An 18,825-nucleotide genomic window follows, 5' to 3' on the forward strand; every position below is an offset into this window, starting at 1 on the left:
ACTTCATTAATGTTTCCTTTTTCTCATTATAGTAACTAGTTGATGCTTTTTAGACAAAATGTAAAGTAATGTGTAATGGTACTCAAAAAAGTTTTATAAATCTGCCATCCCAAAATAAGTTTAGCCACCCTATCTGCCCCCACTTATCTAGGCCACCGTTTTTTATCAATTAAATTTTTTATTAATTTTTTGCTTTAATTATTGTGAAAAATGATATAAAATGCCCATCTGTGTAGTTTTTTTTCTTTACTTTGTGATAATTTCTATTTTATTTTGTTTGTTTATTCAATTTTAATTCATCTAATAGATTAGATGAATTAAAATTGAACAAAGAAAATGCTCTTGATAAAACAACAGCTAGTGTCATTATATTAGTGTTACATACCACCTAGTTTTTTTGTTTAATCTTTTAAAGTTTTATTTATTTCATAGCATCTAAAAAATGAATTGTGAAGCAGCATTAAAGTATATGATTATAATATCAAATATTATAATCATATACTTTAATGTTGCTTGACAAATTTTTAGTCAAAATATTTGAATAAAAATTTTTTTTTAATACTTTGAACAAATCGAATTTTAGTCGACTTTGTCAATTTTAAAAATGTATTTGTCAATTTTGGTTGACTTAGAAAAATACAATAATGATTTAGTCAACAATCAAATAATTTCAAAGTTGTAACAACACTAATATATATACAGGGCCGGCTCAATAGTGTGGCCAAGCACCACTTGGCCACAAGTACTGCTTCAAAGGGGGCGCCAAAAAAATAGAAAATTCAAAATTCAAAAACAAAAAAAATTAAAAATAAATATAAATAAAAAATAAAATAGTTTTTAGATTAAGATTTCAATTTTACAAAAATTTTTTTTAAAGAAAATTTTCCTAGCTAAGTTGATATAAGAGAGCATTTTTTAAACTTTATTGACATTATTGATACTACAGGCGCTGAAATGACTGAAAAAGTATTAGAAACTTTGGATTCTCATGGAATTTCTATGCAAGATTTAAGAGGAGAAGGGTATGATAATGGATCGAACAAGCGAGGCAAACTAAACAGAGTTCAAGCCAAGATCCTTCATCTAAATTCACAAGCCTTTTATGGTCCTTGCTCATCTCATTCACTGAATTTAGTTGTCAATGATGTTGTTGGAAGCTGTTTAGACGCAGTAACATTCTTTGACATTGTGCAACATTTGTTTGTATTTTTCTCATCTTCAACTCAGCGATAGAACGTTTTATGTCGATTTGTCAAAGGTTTAACTTTGAAAGGACTTTGTGAAACCAGATGTACAAGTAGAGTTGATGCATTAAAACCATTAAGACATCAACTGAGAGAGATAATACAAGCTTTAGAAAGCTTCTGGATTATCGAATTACCTGTATCTTCAGTAACAGCAACCAAAAACAAATCTGAGTCCAGAGCACTACTGCAGAAAATTGACTTTAAATTTGTTTGTTGCCTTATCACTTGGTATGATGTGCTGAGTCAGATTGAGATAACAAGCAAATCTCTTCAAGAAATCAATTTAAATATTCCTCAGGCTGTTTCATTAATTTCTGACACTTTGGAGTATGTTAAAGATTATAGAACTGATGAACAACTTCAAAAGATGCTAGAAACTACAAGAAAATTGTCTGTTGTGCTAGATATTGAGCCCGAATTTGAAAAAAAGCGTGGTCGTACCAAAAAATGAATGTTTGCTTATGAATGTCAAGAGGAATTAATGACTGAAGAAGACAATTTTAAGATTAACTTCTTCAGCAGCATTTTAGATCAGACTATTGGATCTTTGCAGGATTGGTTTGAAATGCTTATGCAGCATAATAATCAGTTGAACTTTCTTTACAGTTTAAATGCCAAGAACATTCCTGAAAATAAATTACTAAAAAGATGCATGGATTTAAAAAAATTATTATCTTGCAATCAGTTGAAAGATGTTTCTGGAACTGACTTGTTTGAAGAGATGAAATATTTGCGAAATCATTATAAGGGAAACTACTCTCCAAGAAATATTTTAGAATTTATTTGTTCAAACAGTTTGAATGCAGCTTTGGGAAACTTATTTGTCTCTCTCTGAATACTTTTAACTCTACCTTATCTGTTGCAACAGCAGAGAGAAGCTTTTCCAAGATGAAGTTAATCAAAACGTATATTCGCTCAACAATGACACAGGATAGAATGGATGGTCTGGCAATGTTATCAATAGAACAAGCAATTGCAAAAGAATTGGACTTAGAAGATATGATTAAATCATTTGCTATTGTAAAAGCAAGAAAGGTTAAATTGTAAATAAATATTGAAAGTTCAACACGAATGTCCATAATACGATTTTTTTTTTTTGTACGGGGGAGGGGGCGGCGCCATTTAAAAAAATGGCCACAGGCGCCATATACCCTTGAGCCGGCGCTGTATATATATATATATATATATATATATATATATATATATATATATATATATATATATATATGTATATATATATATACACACACTTAGAGAAATAAGTATCCGAACAAAACATTTTATTATGGAAAATAAACTGTCAGGTTATTTCAGAAAAAAAATGACTTTATAAAAATAAAAAAAAAGATTATTCAGAAAGAAAATTTTATTACAAACTCAATATGCAAAAAAACAAAATATCAATAATAATATTTAATTGATAAAAAATTAAGACACATTTAAACTACGCAATTTTTTAAACTATGCCATTTTTTAGCATCAAATAAGTATCCAAACAAAATTTTAAAGATTAACGCTTCTCCGAGTAATTATTTTTATGACTTTGTAATATCAAGTTGGACCACCATTAGCTTTTATGACTTCTGCAAGTCGACATGGCATCAATTAAACTAATTTCTTTGTCGTATCTGAGTCGATATCAGCCCAAGCTTCTTGGAGCATGATCTTTAGCTCTTCTTTTCTTTTTAGACATCATGCGCCACATTTATTATCCCGAATAGCCCAGAGATTTTCAATTGGATTGAAATTTGGCCATTCAAGTAACTCAACTTGCTTTTGGATAAAAAACTCTTTTGCTTTCTTCGACGCATGTTTAGGGTCATTGTCTTGTTGGAAGATAAAATGTTTTCCTGATCGCAGTTTTTTAGTTGAAGCCAGAAGATTTTTATTGAGAATATTAACATAAACCTCAGATTCCATAATTCCATCAATAAACTCCAGTTTTCCTGTTTCGTTCCAAGCCATAACCCCCAAACCATAACATTGCCTCCACTAAATTTTACTATGCCTCAAATACAACTGAGTGTGAATGCTTTACCTTTTTTTCTACATACTTTTTGAGCTCCATCAGACTTCACAAGATTAAATTTTGACTCGTCCGTCCACAAAACTTTCCTCCAGAATGATACTGGCATTTTTACATATTTTTTAAGTCTTCATTTTTGATGGGTTTTTGAAAGGAATGGTTTCCAAAAAAATGGCATATCCAAACATATTATACTTTTTAATCAGATCGCTGATGGTTCCTAATGCCATTCCAGTCGCTTTATTTATCGACCTAAATGTTTTACCTTGCTTGAACAAGTCAATAACCAAATTGCGCTGAGCTTGGGACCATTCCTTGATTTTAACTCCCATACTTGATGATACCATTGGTAAATCAAATGAATTTTAAAAAAATATCAGTCAATTATTAAAAATTACTCATTGTAAAACAACAATATTTCTAAAACTTAGAGACCGCCGATTCGTTACTGTTTATCGGTTTGCGGATTGTGCACCGAATTATCTATGCTAAACGGTTCAAACTACTTACGGATTGATTTGATCCGAAAATAATTTATCGGAAAATAATTCGTTAAAATTTTTTCGGATTATTTTTTCGGATTGCAATCCGATTCGATACTTTCGGATCGGATTGCAATTCGAAAAATTTTTTTCGAATTGGAATCCGAACCGATATTATTTTTACGGATTTATACGGATTCAGAATAAAAAAAGCTTTCGAATTAAGATTCATTTTTATTTATTTATAATATTCAAATATACAATGAAACGAAATGATTTTCTTGTTAAGAAATAAAAAAAAGTCAAAATCACACTGAAAGTTAATCATTTTCCAAATTCATTTCCTGGCCACACAATGTCTTGAATTTTACTGAGTTGCTTAGTGTTTTCTTTCATATATACCAACATCTCAACCTTTGAGATTGAAAGATTGGTTCTTCTAGAGCTGTATATATATTCCCTGCTGTTGAGAAAACTCTTTCAGATGTTGATGATGCAGCAGGTATACAGAGGTTTTTTCTGGCCAGCCTTGACATTATTGGGTAAATATACTGGTTTTGTTTCCAGAATTCCAGTACATTTTATTTGCTGGAACTGGTTTTGAATTCAAATAACCCTCAATTTCAGTAGAAATGGCTTTCTTGGTGCTTGTTTCACCTCCAGGATTAATGTAACCTGCACCAAACACTTTCCTCCTCAGTTGTTCAGTGAAATTGAAGTCGTCATCATCTTCATCATCCAACATTGAAGGGGAAGGAGTGCTTTGGCTAGCCAAAATTTCTTTTTTTGACAGTTCTTCCATAGCTTTTTTTACTGCAGTTTTGACTACTTCAAATTTTTCCCCCTCATCCACAAAGCACATGCCCTTGCTGTTAGGATCTAAAAAATGAGCTATAGAGAATTCAATATTCATCAACTCCCCTTCGAATCTTTTGTTTAGATCTTCATTGAAGTAGTGAGCAAGCTCTGATGACACCTCGGTTTTTGGCTTGATCATCTCCCTTGCTAATCTTCCTCTGATGTTGTATAGGCAATTAATAACGGAACAGATGCTAACATTCTTTTCACTGCTGCATTTCTCAGAGAATTCTGAAAAGCCTCTCAGAAGCCGGATGACAGATTGAATAGATTCCACTTCATCATCTGTTGGTAAAAGATCTGTCAACTTACAACCTCCAGAAACAGTAGGGTTCGGATTCTTTAAAGAATGCATCGCCGGAAGAAGATCCACCACAGACTCCATTTGATGGAGGTCAGAGTTCCATCTTTCGTTCTGGAGTTTTTTAAGGCTTTGGCAGCATTAACTAAAGTCATAGCTTTTTGAGAGGACTGGTTGAAGTGACCTACTAATTTTTTTATTTTGTGGTTGAGAATTGACCACTTTGGACATCTTTTATCATCGACAGCACCACTGACAACTAGATTTAGACGGTGGTCGACACACCACATTGCACTTTGAACCCCAATTGATTTCCTAACACCTGCTTGGACATTAGCTGCACCGTCGACTGTTATCCAGGTTTTGACTCCAAAATCAAGTTCCAGTTTGTTGATAGATTCATTGAGCTTCTTGGCAATATTGTCGGCAGTATGTTGTTCGGGGAAGTAGGACATTTCTACCAAGAAGCGCTTTAATTGGAACTTTGAATCTATATAGTGGAGTGTAAGGCTCATGAAAGACAAATTGGTGTGATCAGTGGTCCACACGTCGGATGTAAAGGCCACTCCATCAAGATTTGACTTGTCTGAATTGAAAATGTTTTTTACTTGTTCCTTGATGAATTTAAAAAGGAGAGGAATGTATTTTGTAGATATATTCTTTGCTGTAATGGCTCTGAATTGACCGTTGGTTGCAGTTCTCATCATCCGGGTGAATGCGTCAGTTTCTACAATAGAAAATGGTTGAGTGTCCTCAATCACCCATTTAGTAATGTCAACAACAGTTCTTATTTGATTGATGTCAGTAACTTCCCATTCAGGTTTGGTAGCCTGTTTTCTGCCTTGCAGTGTCTGTGTGTTGGAAGTGCCACAAGTTCCACTTGGTCCAGGCTGTGGCGATACTGGTGTATCTTTTTGTGTTTGTGGACATCTCCTCTTTTTTCCTCTTTCTTGTGTTTGTTCAAAATCTGAGTCTTCAGAGGCAAGCTCATCAAAAATGTCTGGTATTGTTGATTTTTGCTTGTCTTTCCTTTCTAATTGTTTATATAAATTCAAGTGGACTCTTTTCAAATGGTTCCTTAAAGGACTTGTGGTGCTTTTATTGATTAAGTATATTTTGCCACAGGCCTTGCATTTTGCCTTGTTTTCCTCCACATTGTTGAAGAATTCCCAAATATTAGACAGCTTAGGCATCTGAAAAGAAAAAAAAAGTGAAATAAAAAAAAAAAAAGAAACGAATCGGATTGAGTTTGCCATATAGGATCGGACGAATATTTCGGATTTTTAATTGAATTTAAAATCCACAAAAACGGATCAGATTGTTAATAAGGATTACTTTTCGGATTAAAAATTCGAAAACACGGATCAAATCACATTTTCGATTTACTGACTTTTTATTGAAATATTTGCCTCAATATTTCCTTAATATTTGCCTTAATAAAACGTGATAGTTTTTGATGCATACAAAGAGTTTCCGAAAAAGAACTAATTATTTATTAAGTTATTTGAAAATTTTCCTTAATATTCGTCTTAACAATAAATGATATTTTAGAGGCATGCATAAAGTTTTCAATAAAAGAACTAATTATTTGCCTTAATTATTGAAATGAGCGTAACAATTTTTCAAACTAGTTTTTATCTCTATTTCTATTTTTATTTCTGTTAATATTTAAGTAGAAGAAATATTACAATATAAATTTTATCGGACCAATCCACTAATTGAAGCAATCCGCAAAGCGAAATAATTCGCAAAGGAATTCGATCCACAAAAAAAAAAAAAAAAAAACCGCAAAAATTCAGTTTGAAATATTCTTAACTTTTAAATCAAATTAATATAATATTGGCTTACCGTAATAAATGTAGGTGAAGAATAGTAGACTTGATCTGTTGAACGAATTGTTGTATGTTAAGATTTCCAAATAGAACTGATTGAAAATAAAAAAGAAATCCACTATTTATAGGACGCGCACATAATAAAAACGTAATTTTTTTGGACCACACCATTTAATGGTGACGCGAACGGAACGCGATTCGTATAATTCGCTAAACGAATTAAAGTTAAATTGATTTGTAAAAATTTTTCGGATTAATAATCCGAACAGCAAAGAGAATCCGCAAAAAAAAAAATCCGCTAGTGGTTCGTAAAAATTTTTCGGATTGATAATCCGAACAGCGAAGTGAATCCGCAAAAAAAAAATTCGCTAGTGGTTCGTAAATTAGTTTTCGGATTATTAATCCGAAAAATTTTTACGAACTGACTATTTTAATCCGCAAAATAAGTCGGATTGGCTTTTTGCGGATTTTACGAACCGAATCGGCGGTGCCTACTAAAACTATTGATTTAAAAACTTTTTTTAACAATTAATTTCGTTTACAAAGCAACATGTTTGGATAATTATTTTTTGTTGAAGTTTTAACACTCCATCGGGAATCTTTAAATTTTAGCAACGAAAGTTAATGACCATTGATTAATTTTTTGCTATAGAAAATCGTGATTAAACTTGCTTTTAGAATAATTTTAAAAGTATTTATCAAAAACATTTGTTTTTCTAAAATAATCTGACAAAATTTATATATATATATATATATATATATATATATATATATATATATATATATATATATATTAGGGGTACCCATAAGCAATCAATTATTTATTGGAATATTTATTTCAGGTTAGTTCAGAGCGTGAATGCATACTGACATGTTTTATTGTGCCATGTAATATCTGTGACCTTGAATTTAGTGACTAAAGTGAATCTTAATGTTTTTATTACTCTAGTGTAAAATGGCGGACGATCAACTAACTGAAGAACATTTACATCATTGCATGCTGTTTCATTTTTGATCAGGTGTTAGTGCAACAGTCGCAAACAAAAAAAATTTGTGATGTGTATGGAGATGTATTGAAGGTCAATAAGTGCCAACATTGGTTTAGAAAATTTTCCAATGGTGATTTTGACTTGTCTGATGGCGATCTAAGTATACACCCAGTAAGTTTTGATAATGACACTTTAATAAAATTGGTGAAAACGAATCCCAAACTGAGTATCCAGGAACTAGCAAATACTCTTCAAACTACTTGATCAACAGCTCAATAAGATTTTTAAAAATCAGGAAGGTTTACAGGAAGGGTATATGGGTTCCACATCTACTGTCTGAGATGAATAAAGATCAACAGCATAGAATGTGCACATCTCTTTTGTGCAGACAAAGAAGTGAGCCATTTTTACAAATGATTGTTACTGGTGACAAGAAATGGGTCTGGTAAAACACCCACAAGCACACCAAACAATGGTTTTCTCCAAATCAACAAGCTATTCCCTTTCCTAAACCATGTTATTGTGCATTTAGTGTGACTGTGGAGGCACAATCCATTTTGAAATATTGAAATCGGGAGAAGCAATTGTATGAATTGTATTGCCAACAATTGGAAAGATTGCACAACCAATTGTTGGTAAAACAAACAGGTCTGGTCAACCGAAAAGGAGTAATATTGCAACATGAGAATGCCCAGCCACACGCAGCAAAATTAACCCAAAAAAGTAAGGAAGCTAACTGGGAGGTTTTACCATATCCTCTATATTCTCCAAACATAGTACCATCCAATTTTCATTTATTCTGCTCCATGGAACATTACCTGAAGAACAAAATTTCAAAAATGTCGATGATATTCAAAATCACCTAGAAGGATATTTTTCTTCAAAAGAAACAAAATTTTATGAACAGGGAATTGAAACTGCACCAACAAGATGGCAAAAGGTCATTGATAATGATGAAATTATATAATTGATTAAAAATAAAATTAAAGGTAATAAATTTCATTTTTTTTTGTTGTCACTTAACAGGGCGCAACAAATTTTTTTTTTTTTTAATGGATATTGACATTTGTATCTTAAATTATTGACGAACGTCTAATGTAAGAGATACATGTCAAATAAGTGAGTTTTATATTCAAAAAAAATTTTATTCTATTAGTATAATCAAAAAGTTTGTATAATTCGTGTTTTAATATTCTTGCCAATAAAATTTTTCATAGATATTCTTAACATTAACTTATGTACATATATGCTTAATAAAATAGATATTTTTAAATTTAGATCATTTAAATAATTAAAGCTATAATGCAAATTGACAAAGTTGGTATTAGATTGTTAATTGAGACTTGTCCTCATAATCAGAAGTCTCCATCTGATGCTCACAAATTCATAACAACTGCCTGGGGTGAGGATGCAACTTCCATTCAAACACTATACAAGTACTATCAAAAGTATTCTACATCAAACATAAGTGATTATAGTCAGTTTTCAGATGAATTGAGGTCAGGTAAACCCAGTACCTCAATAACTATAGACAACATTGAGATCATTCAACAACTGCTTGATGAAGACAAATTTTTAACAATAGAGCAACTTTGTGATGTCATAAACATTTCTTTTGGTTCAGTTTATTCAATAATCACTGAAAAATTGATGAAAAGATCAATTTGTTCACAATGGATTCCATATGGCCTCACCCAAGCAAATCAACAAAACCGGGTTGAATTTGTGTATAAATTTCTGACCATCCTAAGAGATGAATTGAATGTTGAACGACGTCTAATTGTTGTGGATGAGTAGTGGATTTACCACAGATCGATCGGGTGCAAACACAGTAATCGCGCTTGGATTTCAAAGGGTGAAGAAGCTCCGAAATGTATCAGGAGATCACAATTTGATGCAAAAAGTATGGCAATCTCATTTGATGGCAAGGCCTATGTTGAGGTACTTCCAAATGGACAATCGGTCAATTCAGAAGTGTACATGCTTTTCCTATCAAATATGCATTCTAATTTTGTCAACAAAGGCATGAAAAGAGTAACATGGAACACAATGCTCCTTCAGCACGATAATGCTAGGCCACATGTGTCTGCTGCATTCAGAGACTTTCTTGCTGAAAAAAGTCACCCATGTCATTCAACCTCCATATAGCCCCAACTTAAACTTGTTGGACAGATATGCTTTCTCTTCATTTGAATTTTATTGCAAGGATTTGGATTTTCAGACAAAGGAAGAGGTTCAAGAAGCCATGGAGACAGACTTAAGGTCACATTCACATGATTATATGCAACGGCAACTGGAAAAACTGAAAACAGATTTAAATGAGATTATTTTGAAGAATGGTGCTTACTTATGATCCACTCTTAACTTAATTGTTCTATGCTTATTCTTTGTTATAAAAAAAATTGATTATATGAATTTTTTGATTGACCCTAGTAGTTAATAAGTTTTTGGATATATCAAAGATGCTTATTGAGTTTAATTAATTCTCATATTTTCAAAACAATTTTACACGCAAGTGCGCGCAAATTATTGATTTTTAATATGCCATGATTGTAAACTGTTATCCAACGATACAAAAGTTTTTTTTTTCAATTTTGTTCGTTAAATTTATTTACTCATAAAATATACGTATAAACGTGAAGAAATTAAAATAAACGGAACAAAAGAAATAAATCACAAAATGACATCTCATTAATATTTATATATTATTTTTATATTTATATAAATGGATTTAAGAATTGCTAGAACTTTTTAACTTATGCCCATTCAATTGTCAATATTATTGGTGTTGTTAAACGCACAATAAAAAAAATAAAATTATAATAAACATAATAACTTTTTATATTCTAAGAGATAATGTATTTTTTAGTAAAACTTGAAGAATATTTTAAAAACTTTTAGAAGTTTTTTAACATGCAAACAAACATTACTTCACTTTAAGGAAAATAAGAAAAAAAAAAAAGTACACTATTGAAGAAAGCAATTGTTAAGCTTGGTTGTTATTGTAATCGTTATTTGTTCGTTACTTGGTTATTGGTAATCATTACTTGATTATTGGTAATCGTTAAGCATGATTTTTTTTTAAAGTAATTGCAAATCCAGTCATTTTTAGTAAAATTTTGAATGCTTTTGTAAATGCATGCAAAGAAAATTATCAAACATAAATACTTTTTTCGTTCCATTGAAATTAGTTTTAGCATGGTTTCTTTTAAAGTCTTTGAAAATGCGTTTAAATTTTTCATAACTAATTGTTTTTTATTGCAATTATGTGTTTTTTTATTGCAATTACGTGTTTTTTATAATGAATAAAAAATGATCAATCGCTTAACCATTTGGAAAAGAAAATTGCTGAAGTAATGCATTTGTTTTGACAAAGTTTAAGCAAACGCCAATGTTTGTGCGTAGTCACAAGAATATATAGTCTGGAAACAAAGTTATGTATACAAAATAATTTTTGTATACATAATTTCTCCGATATGTTAAGAAAGATTATTTAAGATTTAAAAACCTCTTTAAATAAACAGAATGCTTTATTTAACATTTATTTAACATAAATATTTACATATTTTTTGCTGATTCCTATTACTAATTACTGATGTTTTGTACTGTTGTTGTTATGTACTTCTTGTGTTAGTGAATATGATTGCATTTTAGTATGTATGTATGCATATATATATATATATATATATATATATATATATATATATATATATATATATATATATATATATATATATATATATATATATATATAGATATATATATATATATATATATATATATATATATATATATATATACATGAATATGTATGTATGTATGTATGTATGTATGTATGTATGTATGTATGTATGTATGTATGTATGTATGTATGTATGTATGTATGTATGTATGTATGTATGTATGTATGTATAGCTAGTTATCTAGTATAAGTTATTAAATATCATTTAATAACTTATACATTTTTTTCAAATTTAATGCTCTTAAAAATTTGTTATTAGTAGTTTTTTATAATAAATGAAAAATACTTTTTTGTTAGATTAATAGCAGTTTTAAAACATTTTAGGTTACACAAGTTTATTGCTGCAGCTAAGTTTCTTCATTTCAGTTCGCAGTGATCTTTTTTTGGAGTCTTACCTTGCAAATTTATGTTTTTCACATTTATTTTTTGCAAATGAAAATGTTTGAACTCCTACAAACAAACTGATAATCTGCTCAAGCACTTTTGTTTTGATTTTGTTTGTAACAGAAGTATTAGTTGATATACAAAGATTGTTAAAATTAGATATAACTGTTATATTTGTAAGAATTTCTTTTGCAAAATCATTTACAGAAAACACTCATAAATGTTGAAGTTTTTTTTCTAAATAATAGTTCACATTGTACAAGTATATCAATAATTTTAGAATTCACTCTATATAAACCATCTCTATCATGAGCATTGTATAGTGTCAATTTCTACTTTTTATGCTAGAAGTAAAGAGTATCATTGAATGCTATAAAAAGAATAAGTTTTTTGAATAGTGTAGCTTATTGAACAGTTAGTGAATAATATAAGCAGCTAAATATTGCAAACTTCATTTTTGCATCCTTTATAGTCATGGTCAGTTTTTGGCATTTCTCACCATTGAATTTATTTTTATCGATAAGGTAGTTTAAAATATCATTTGCTACATCCTGCAATAGAGTATTGGAAAAAGTGGGTTCTTCAAAATAATTAGGCAGGTTTTAGGCAGATTATTCAACATAAGTCTAAAAAATGCTGAGAAATATTTCTTAGGGTTACCCTTAACTTTTCAAAAAGACTCATCTGCGTCATTTGGGGAAAATTGAAAATCTAAAAACTTTACAAAAATTAGGGGAAAATTGAAAATTTAAGGACTTCAGCTATGCAGTTTTTTATTTATTTGAGTTACTGTGCACCTTTGGAAGAATGAGAACTAGTAATTTCTTGAACAATAACATAAACAAAGCGCTTTTCTTTGTTTCCAGTCCATATTGTCTTGTGACTATGGTTTGTGTAAGGAAAAGTAAAGAAACAAGACACTCATTTTTCTGTCTTTTTTTTAGCAGACATTCGCATGTTCATCCATTTGTTGTGCCCTGCTTAAATAATTGACTACTTATTGTTACCCCTATTATATTTATATATATATATATATATATATATATATATATATATATATATATATATATATATATATATATATATCACAACCTCATTTTAAAATAAAGTGATCAATTGAAGCACAACTTTAAAGCTTTATCAAACTGTCATACACATTTGAAAAAAATTAATACAAACAAAAAAAGTATTCAGAATATGTTAGATATTTACCTAATAAAAACATTCCCAACTTTTTAATAAGCAATTGAATGTTACACAAACTCTTACAATATAATTAATAATTATATGAAAACTACATTAAATCATACAACAGTCTCCTATTTACTAGAATAATGTTATAAACATTACTTCAATATCTCAAAGCTTTGTTTTAGTAAAAGTAAGAAATCTTACTTTGAGTTGCCTCTAGTCCCTAATCTTCTTGCTTTTACATTTGGAAATATACATTTCACTATCTTTCCAAAATCAGGAGCAGCTAGATAGTGTGTGATTCCATTTTGCTCTGAATATTCTCTTAAATAATATTTTTATCATTAAAAACTTACTAAAACTTACAATAGTGGGAATTATCGAGACTTAAACATATCTAATACTTTAATAGGTCACATTAATTTTAATCAAGCATGTTAATATACTTTCAAAATATTAAATAATTTTCTAAATTAGACATTCTTACTTATATTTTTCATAGACTTGATGCTTTGGTATGTTAACTGTGCTATCAGTTTCTTCTAAATTGTTTCGAATCCTTTGAAAAATAAAAAAATTGTTTAAAAAACTCAAGGTATTGAAGAATTTTAACTGTGATGAAAAAGTTAAACTAACCATTGAAAAGCTTGAGTTTGATTTTCCTTATTGTTTAATAAGTTGCAAGTTGACCTGAGAGTATTAAAAAAGAAATAACTTTAAACAACATTAAAACTAAATATTTCCTGCTGTAAAAACCATATATATATTCTAAATGCAAATTTAATTATTTTTTAAGACTACTTAATGATTTATTAAAGTAAGCATCATTTTAAAATATAAATATCTAATAGTCTTACTCATCACAGTTAAAAGATAGCTGTAAATACAAATATAACTTCTCCACCTGTGTTAAATCTTTTACAGAATCCTAAATAAACAAAAAACAAAAAAATGAATCATGTCAAAAAACACAGTCCTAGAAGATGGTCATTTAGATAAGTAACTTTTGTTAAAAGTTTAAAAATATTTCATGCACATTTTTTTTTAGGTTATTCATTTGTAGTGATTACAATCTGTGTTCTCCAAGGTGAGTTACTTGGTAATATAAATTCATCATTTAACCACTGAGAATTTCTGAATGAAGTTTGCTAATGTCACTTGAGTCATCAATCCAGTAACATTGAAGAACAAAGATTTGTGTAAAATTTTCAGGACAGATATTTATCTATAATGGTTTAATATTTTTAACATTTAACATTTCATATTCCAATAAGCTTTATTCTCCATCACAAAAAAAGAGTGTCCCTCTTTTGCATAACAGAAAACTATTTAAATTTCACATATACATATATTTTATATATAGAATGCATTCTAGGTATCAGTCTTGTGACTAGCTATTAATGATCAATTATATTGGAAATAAAATTGCTAACAAAAAAATAAAAAACTCTTTAATTTGATGCTGATATTGATCATTTAGTATAGATTTATTTATCTTAATAACAGGTATTATTGTAAAGTTTATATTTCTATGTAGTTTAACAGCAACTATTGAAAAACAGTAAATGCTTACAAAAAAATTTAAATTCACTTACTAAAATTGACTTGACTTTGGATTGCTGACTTAAACTAAAACAATAAATATATATATATATATATATATATATATATATATATATTAGACATGTCCAAAAAACAACTTTTTTAAAAAATGTCTGAGCACAGCTGCTAAATGTGTTCTATGTAATAAATTAATACTAAATTTAAAAAATTTTTGAATAAAAAAAATTTTTAGGGGTCGCTCAAGATCCTTAAACATCAGACGAGTCCCTACTATTTTGAAAAAAAAAGTTTTTTAAAACCATATCATGTTGGGTCTCAAAAGAAGTGAAATTTTATAAAAATTTCAAAAATAATAAAAAAAGTTTATAAAAAACACAAATTAAAAAGTTTATTAAAAAAAACTTTAAAAATATGCACTTTTTTATTTTTTGTTAAAAAACGATAGTTTTTAATTCATAAAATTTGAACTGGTAATTTTTATATAAAATAGTTAATATTTTTGAAATTTTTATAAAATTTCACTTCTTTTGAGACCCAACATGATATGGTTTTAAAAAACTTTTTTTTTCAAAATATTAGGGACTTGTCTGATGTTTAAGGGTCTTGAGCAACCCCTAAAAATTTTTTTTATTCAAAAATTTTTTAAACTTAGTATTAATTTATTACAAAGAACACATTTAGCGGCTGTGCTCAGACATTTTTAAAAAAAGTTGTTTTTTGGACATGTCTAATATATATATATATATATATATATATATATATATATATATATATATATATATATATATATATATATATATATATATATATATATATATATATATATACATATATATATATATATATATATATATATATATATAGTGGAAAGTACTAGAAAAAATTTGTTTGTAGTTTTCCTTCTTTGAATGGCTTTTAACTAGAACCTTTGTTAATATAATTTGAGCAGATTTTTTTTGTAATGGTATTTGGGAAATTTTTATGGATTATGAACAAGTATAAATTGAACATGAGAATTTTGTAGAGGAGAGTTTTTTTTTATGAACAAAATGATATAGAATTGCAATAATGTATTTACTATGAGAAAATAATACTAAAACAAATTTTCATGCCTTCCAAAAGCTAACTAATTATCATATTTTTCCATATGTAAAAAGGGTTATGGATTATTATATAAAATGCCATACGCTTTAGTGGCATCATCAAACAAGAATGAACACAGCTCATTTGACAAATATCATAAATGTTCTAACATCTTTACACTGGCCTATATTTGATTAATTGTGTTGCATCAAGTCCTTTATTAGCTGGCAGTAATTGTTTGGAGCATAAGGCTGTAGGTGCTTTAAACCAAACTTTAAAATTGTCACAGCGAAAATGCAAATATCTTTGAAAGGTCTTTTCTTTTTTGATTTAGAGAAATGGAAAAAAGATAAAATATTTGCATTGATACTAAATACAAACATTTTTCAGTAGTAAATAAGCCTTGCCATGCAATCAGAATGACTCATTGCCTCTGGTATTATAATTTAACTCCTCTGGTTGTTTCCTTGCCAAGAAAGATAACTGATAATTCTTGTAGCTCTCAATAATTGGTTGTTTGCTTTGGAGCAAAACTTGACAAAATCAATTATATCATTTGGTTTTTTACTTTTAATCTAACAAATGATTGACAGATTTGGTGTAATATATGCTGATTTTTCTAATTCAAATAAGACAAGTGATACATCACATAAAGATGTGACTGTAGGAAAGCTGTTTAATATCTTGTTCCTGCACTTATCTCCAAGATATGGTGTCTGTAAGCAAGCCAAAAAAAGATCTTTCTTATAAATCCACTTCAAGAGCATACATGTTCTATTCACATTTCCTGTGTTTGATGATGCTGTATTAAAGCACATCACTATAACACTTTGGCCAATATTTCATTCTTTATGAATAATACCATCAAAAACTGCTTCAAGCAGCAATTCTTTGGTTGATGAAGATAATTTTTTATGCTATGACCCTGATGATAAATATTGCTTAGCTCAGGCATAGCTTCCAATTGAAGTGCTGTGACTTTGAACTTGTTTTCACTTGAAATAACCTCATTTAGTTTGTTTTAAATTTAAATCTATAATCTGAATAGCCAAGCATATTGTTATCTTCTTTAATGCAGACATGTTTTAGCATTTCTTTAGTGATTTTTTTTTTTTATAGGGCAAAACAATAATCTTTAAGGAACTAATTAGATAATATTATTATGTGGTTAATTGACATCAGGATGAAATTTGTAGATAAAATAGACAATATCAGTTGGTAACTTAAAAATGTAAGGAACTATTTTCTCTATCTAAGTATGCACCCATATTGTCTATACAAAGTTGCCATTTAAGCAGCAATTTGCTTAGGCTTAGTGAGAATGGAGGTTAATAAAAAAGTTCCAACTCCAATTCCTATATTTTTTTCAAAGAATATTGTGCAGTGTGTCCTCTAGCATTATCTTGAAATAAGATAGAAAATGATCTAGTGACCAATCTAGGCTGATTTTAATTTTTGCATCATTTTATGCAAATAAGTTATCGTTAGGCTAGGTTTCATGAAATCATTTTGGATCATACCTCCACTAGTTCACTAAATGCTTATCATCATTTAGATCAGACTGGTGACCAGATAGCAACATCAATCAAGCTTCTAAACACTTTTGCTTGTCTTTTGTTCAGCTTATGTGGAAAATACTTATCCCACTTTTACACTTTACCAAACTTAAGCTAAATAATTGACTTTTTTTTTTCTTTATTTCATTAGAGAGGTTGAAGTTATTAGTATAAACTTTGGAAAAATAAACTGATATTGATTACCACATAGAAGCATAACAGCCACTCTTGTTTTACATCATATGCAAGGACATAATTCACTATAGGAACTTATACTTCATATTAACGCAAATTTCAATGTTCCAATTTTAACAAAACTAAGTTTTTAAAAAGTTTTAAACAGACAAGATGTGTAATTTTTCAACAACAAAAAACAGAATGGTAAAAAACTAAGCAAATGTCAAATAGAAGGCAGTAAGGTTCTTAGCAACAAATTTCATCCTTGACAACTTTATAAAATGAAAGATATTGTCATCAATGTGCACACACACATACCTAGAAAGATATGTAATACATATAAAGATAGATAGGAAATTATATATTGGTATATTACTTTAATTTTATAAATTGAAATAGTACCTTAAAATTATATTGATATTTTACCTTAAGCCAGTTTCGTTTTCTTGAGGGTTTTCACCCAAGCGGCTGGCCTCTTCTTGAGTTGATGCGAGTGACTTGAAGTTATTGTTAAATTGTAGAAAATTATATCCGAACTCATCGGAAGCAGAGACTACAGGCGATTCATAACTTGATTTTGCGTGTTTTCCTTCACTTTTGATTTCACCTTTATACTTGCTACATAAATCAACTGCAGATATTCCAGCTTGAAAATTAAAATTCATTTTTTCCCACTTAGAAATTCATACTTTCATATTAGCAGTAGAAGTTTCAAGAATTTTTTCTGACATTACAAAATACACTTCCCCTAAAATATAATTCTAAATAATATAGGAATTTCTCTATCGAAAGATAATCGAGCATTTCAATTGGTCATGAAACTTAAAAGTAATCAAACGATTGGTCTTCAATACGCGGTTCTATTTTTAAAAAACAACTGCCGTTTATAACAAAAACGCACGTGTGGTATTCATATTATTCAATTTCAGAGACTTAAGAATTTATATTTAGAGATAAAATTTTTGCTTATTTTAATAAAATATATATATATATATATATATATATATATATATATATATATATATATATATATATATATATATATATATATATATATATATATATATATATATATATATATATATATATATATATATATATATATATATATACATTCAAGGAAAAGTTAATTACTTTTAAAACTTTTTTCATTAAATTTAACTATTTACAAAGATAAATGATATAGTAAATTCCATAAAAAAGTTTTTTATTTATTGAACCAAAGATAATCCAATTTGTCCATCCAATTCCACTGGTACTCAAATTCTACCCTTGTGGTGAATTATCTGTGTTTAACAAAATAATATCGTAGTTTTTCTTTAAGGAAGCAAATGTGGTCGTATCATGCTACCAGAAGTACATGCAGCAGCTATGATTGTAATAATTTTAGAATA

General features: G+C 28.7%; 1 protein-coding gene and 1 pseudogene across 1 annotated transcript in view; one reads left to right on the forward strand and one right to left on the reverse strand.

Moving 5' to 3' along the window:
- LOC149890289 (uncharacterized) overlaps positions 1-1,698 on the forward strand; it is a 6,041-nt pseudogene extending 4,343 nt beyond the window's left edge.
- Positions 1-18,198, reverse strand: part of LOC149890286 (uncharacterized) — a 45,189-nt gene extending 26,991 nt beyond the window's left edge. Inside the window, exons 1-6 of the mRNA XM_090085080.1 lie at positions 17,858-18,198; positions 14,648-14,681; positions 13,910-13,980; positions 13,689-13,742; positions 13,540-13,611; positions 13,257-13,376 (exon numbers count right to left, since the gene is read on the reverse strand). Of these exons, the coding sequence (XP_089941206.1) occupies positions 13,257-13,376; positions 13,540-13,611; positions 13,689-13,742; positions 13,910-13,980; positions 14,648-14,681; positions 17,858-18,096 (590 nt within the window). The 5' untranslated portion in view covers positions 18,097-18,198. The remainder of the gene's footprint in view (positions 1-13,256; positions 13,377-13,539; positions 13,612-13,688; positions 13,743-13,909; positions 13,981-14,647; positions 14,682-17,857) is intronic.
- Positions 18,199-18,825: the final 627 nt, after the last annotated feature.

This window comes from Hydra viridissima, unplaced genomic scaffold (assembly GCF_058129835.1).
Source record: "Hydra viridissima isolate aposymbiotic clone 2 unplaced genomic scaffold, HvirCarnegie_v1 scaffold_4, whole genome shotgun sequence".
Taxonomy (NCBI): domain Eukaryota; kingdom Metazoa; phylum Cnidaria; class Hydrozoa; order Anthoathecata; family Hydridae; genus Hydra; species Hydra viridissima.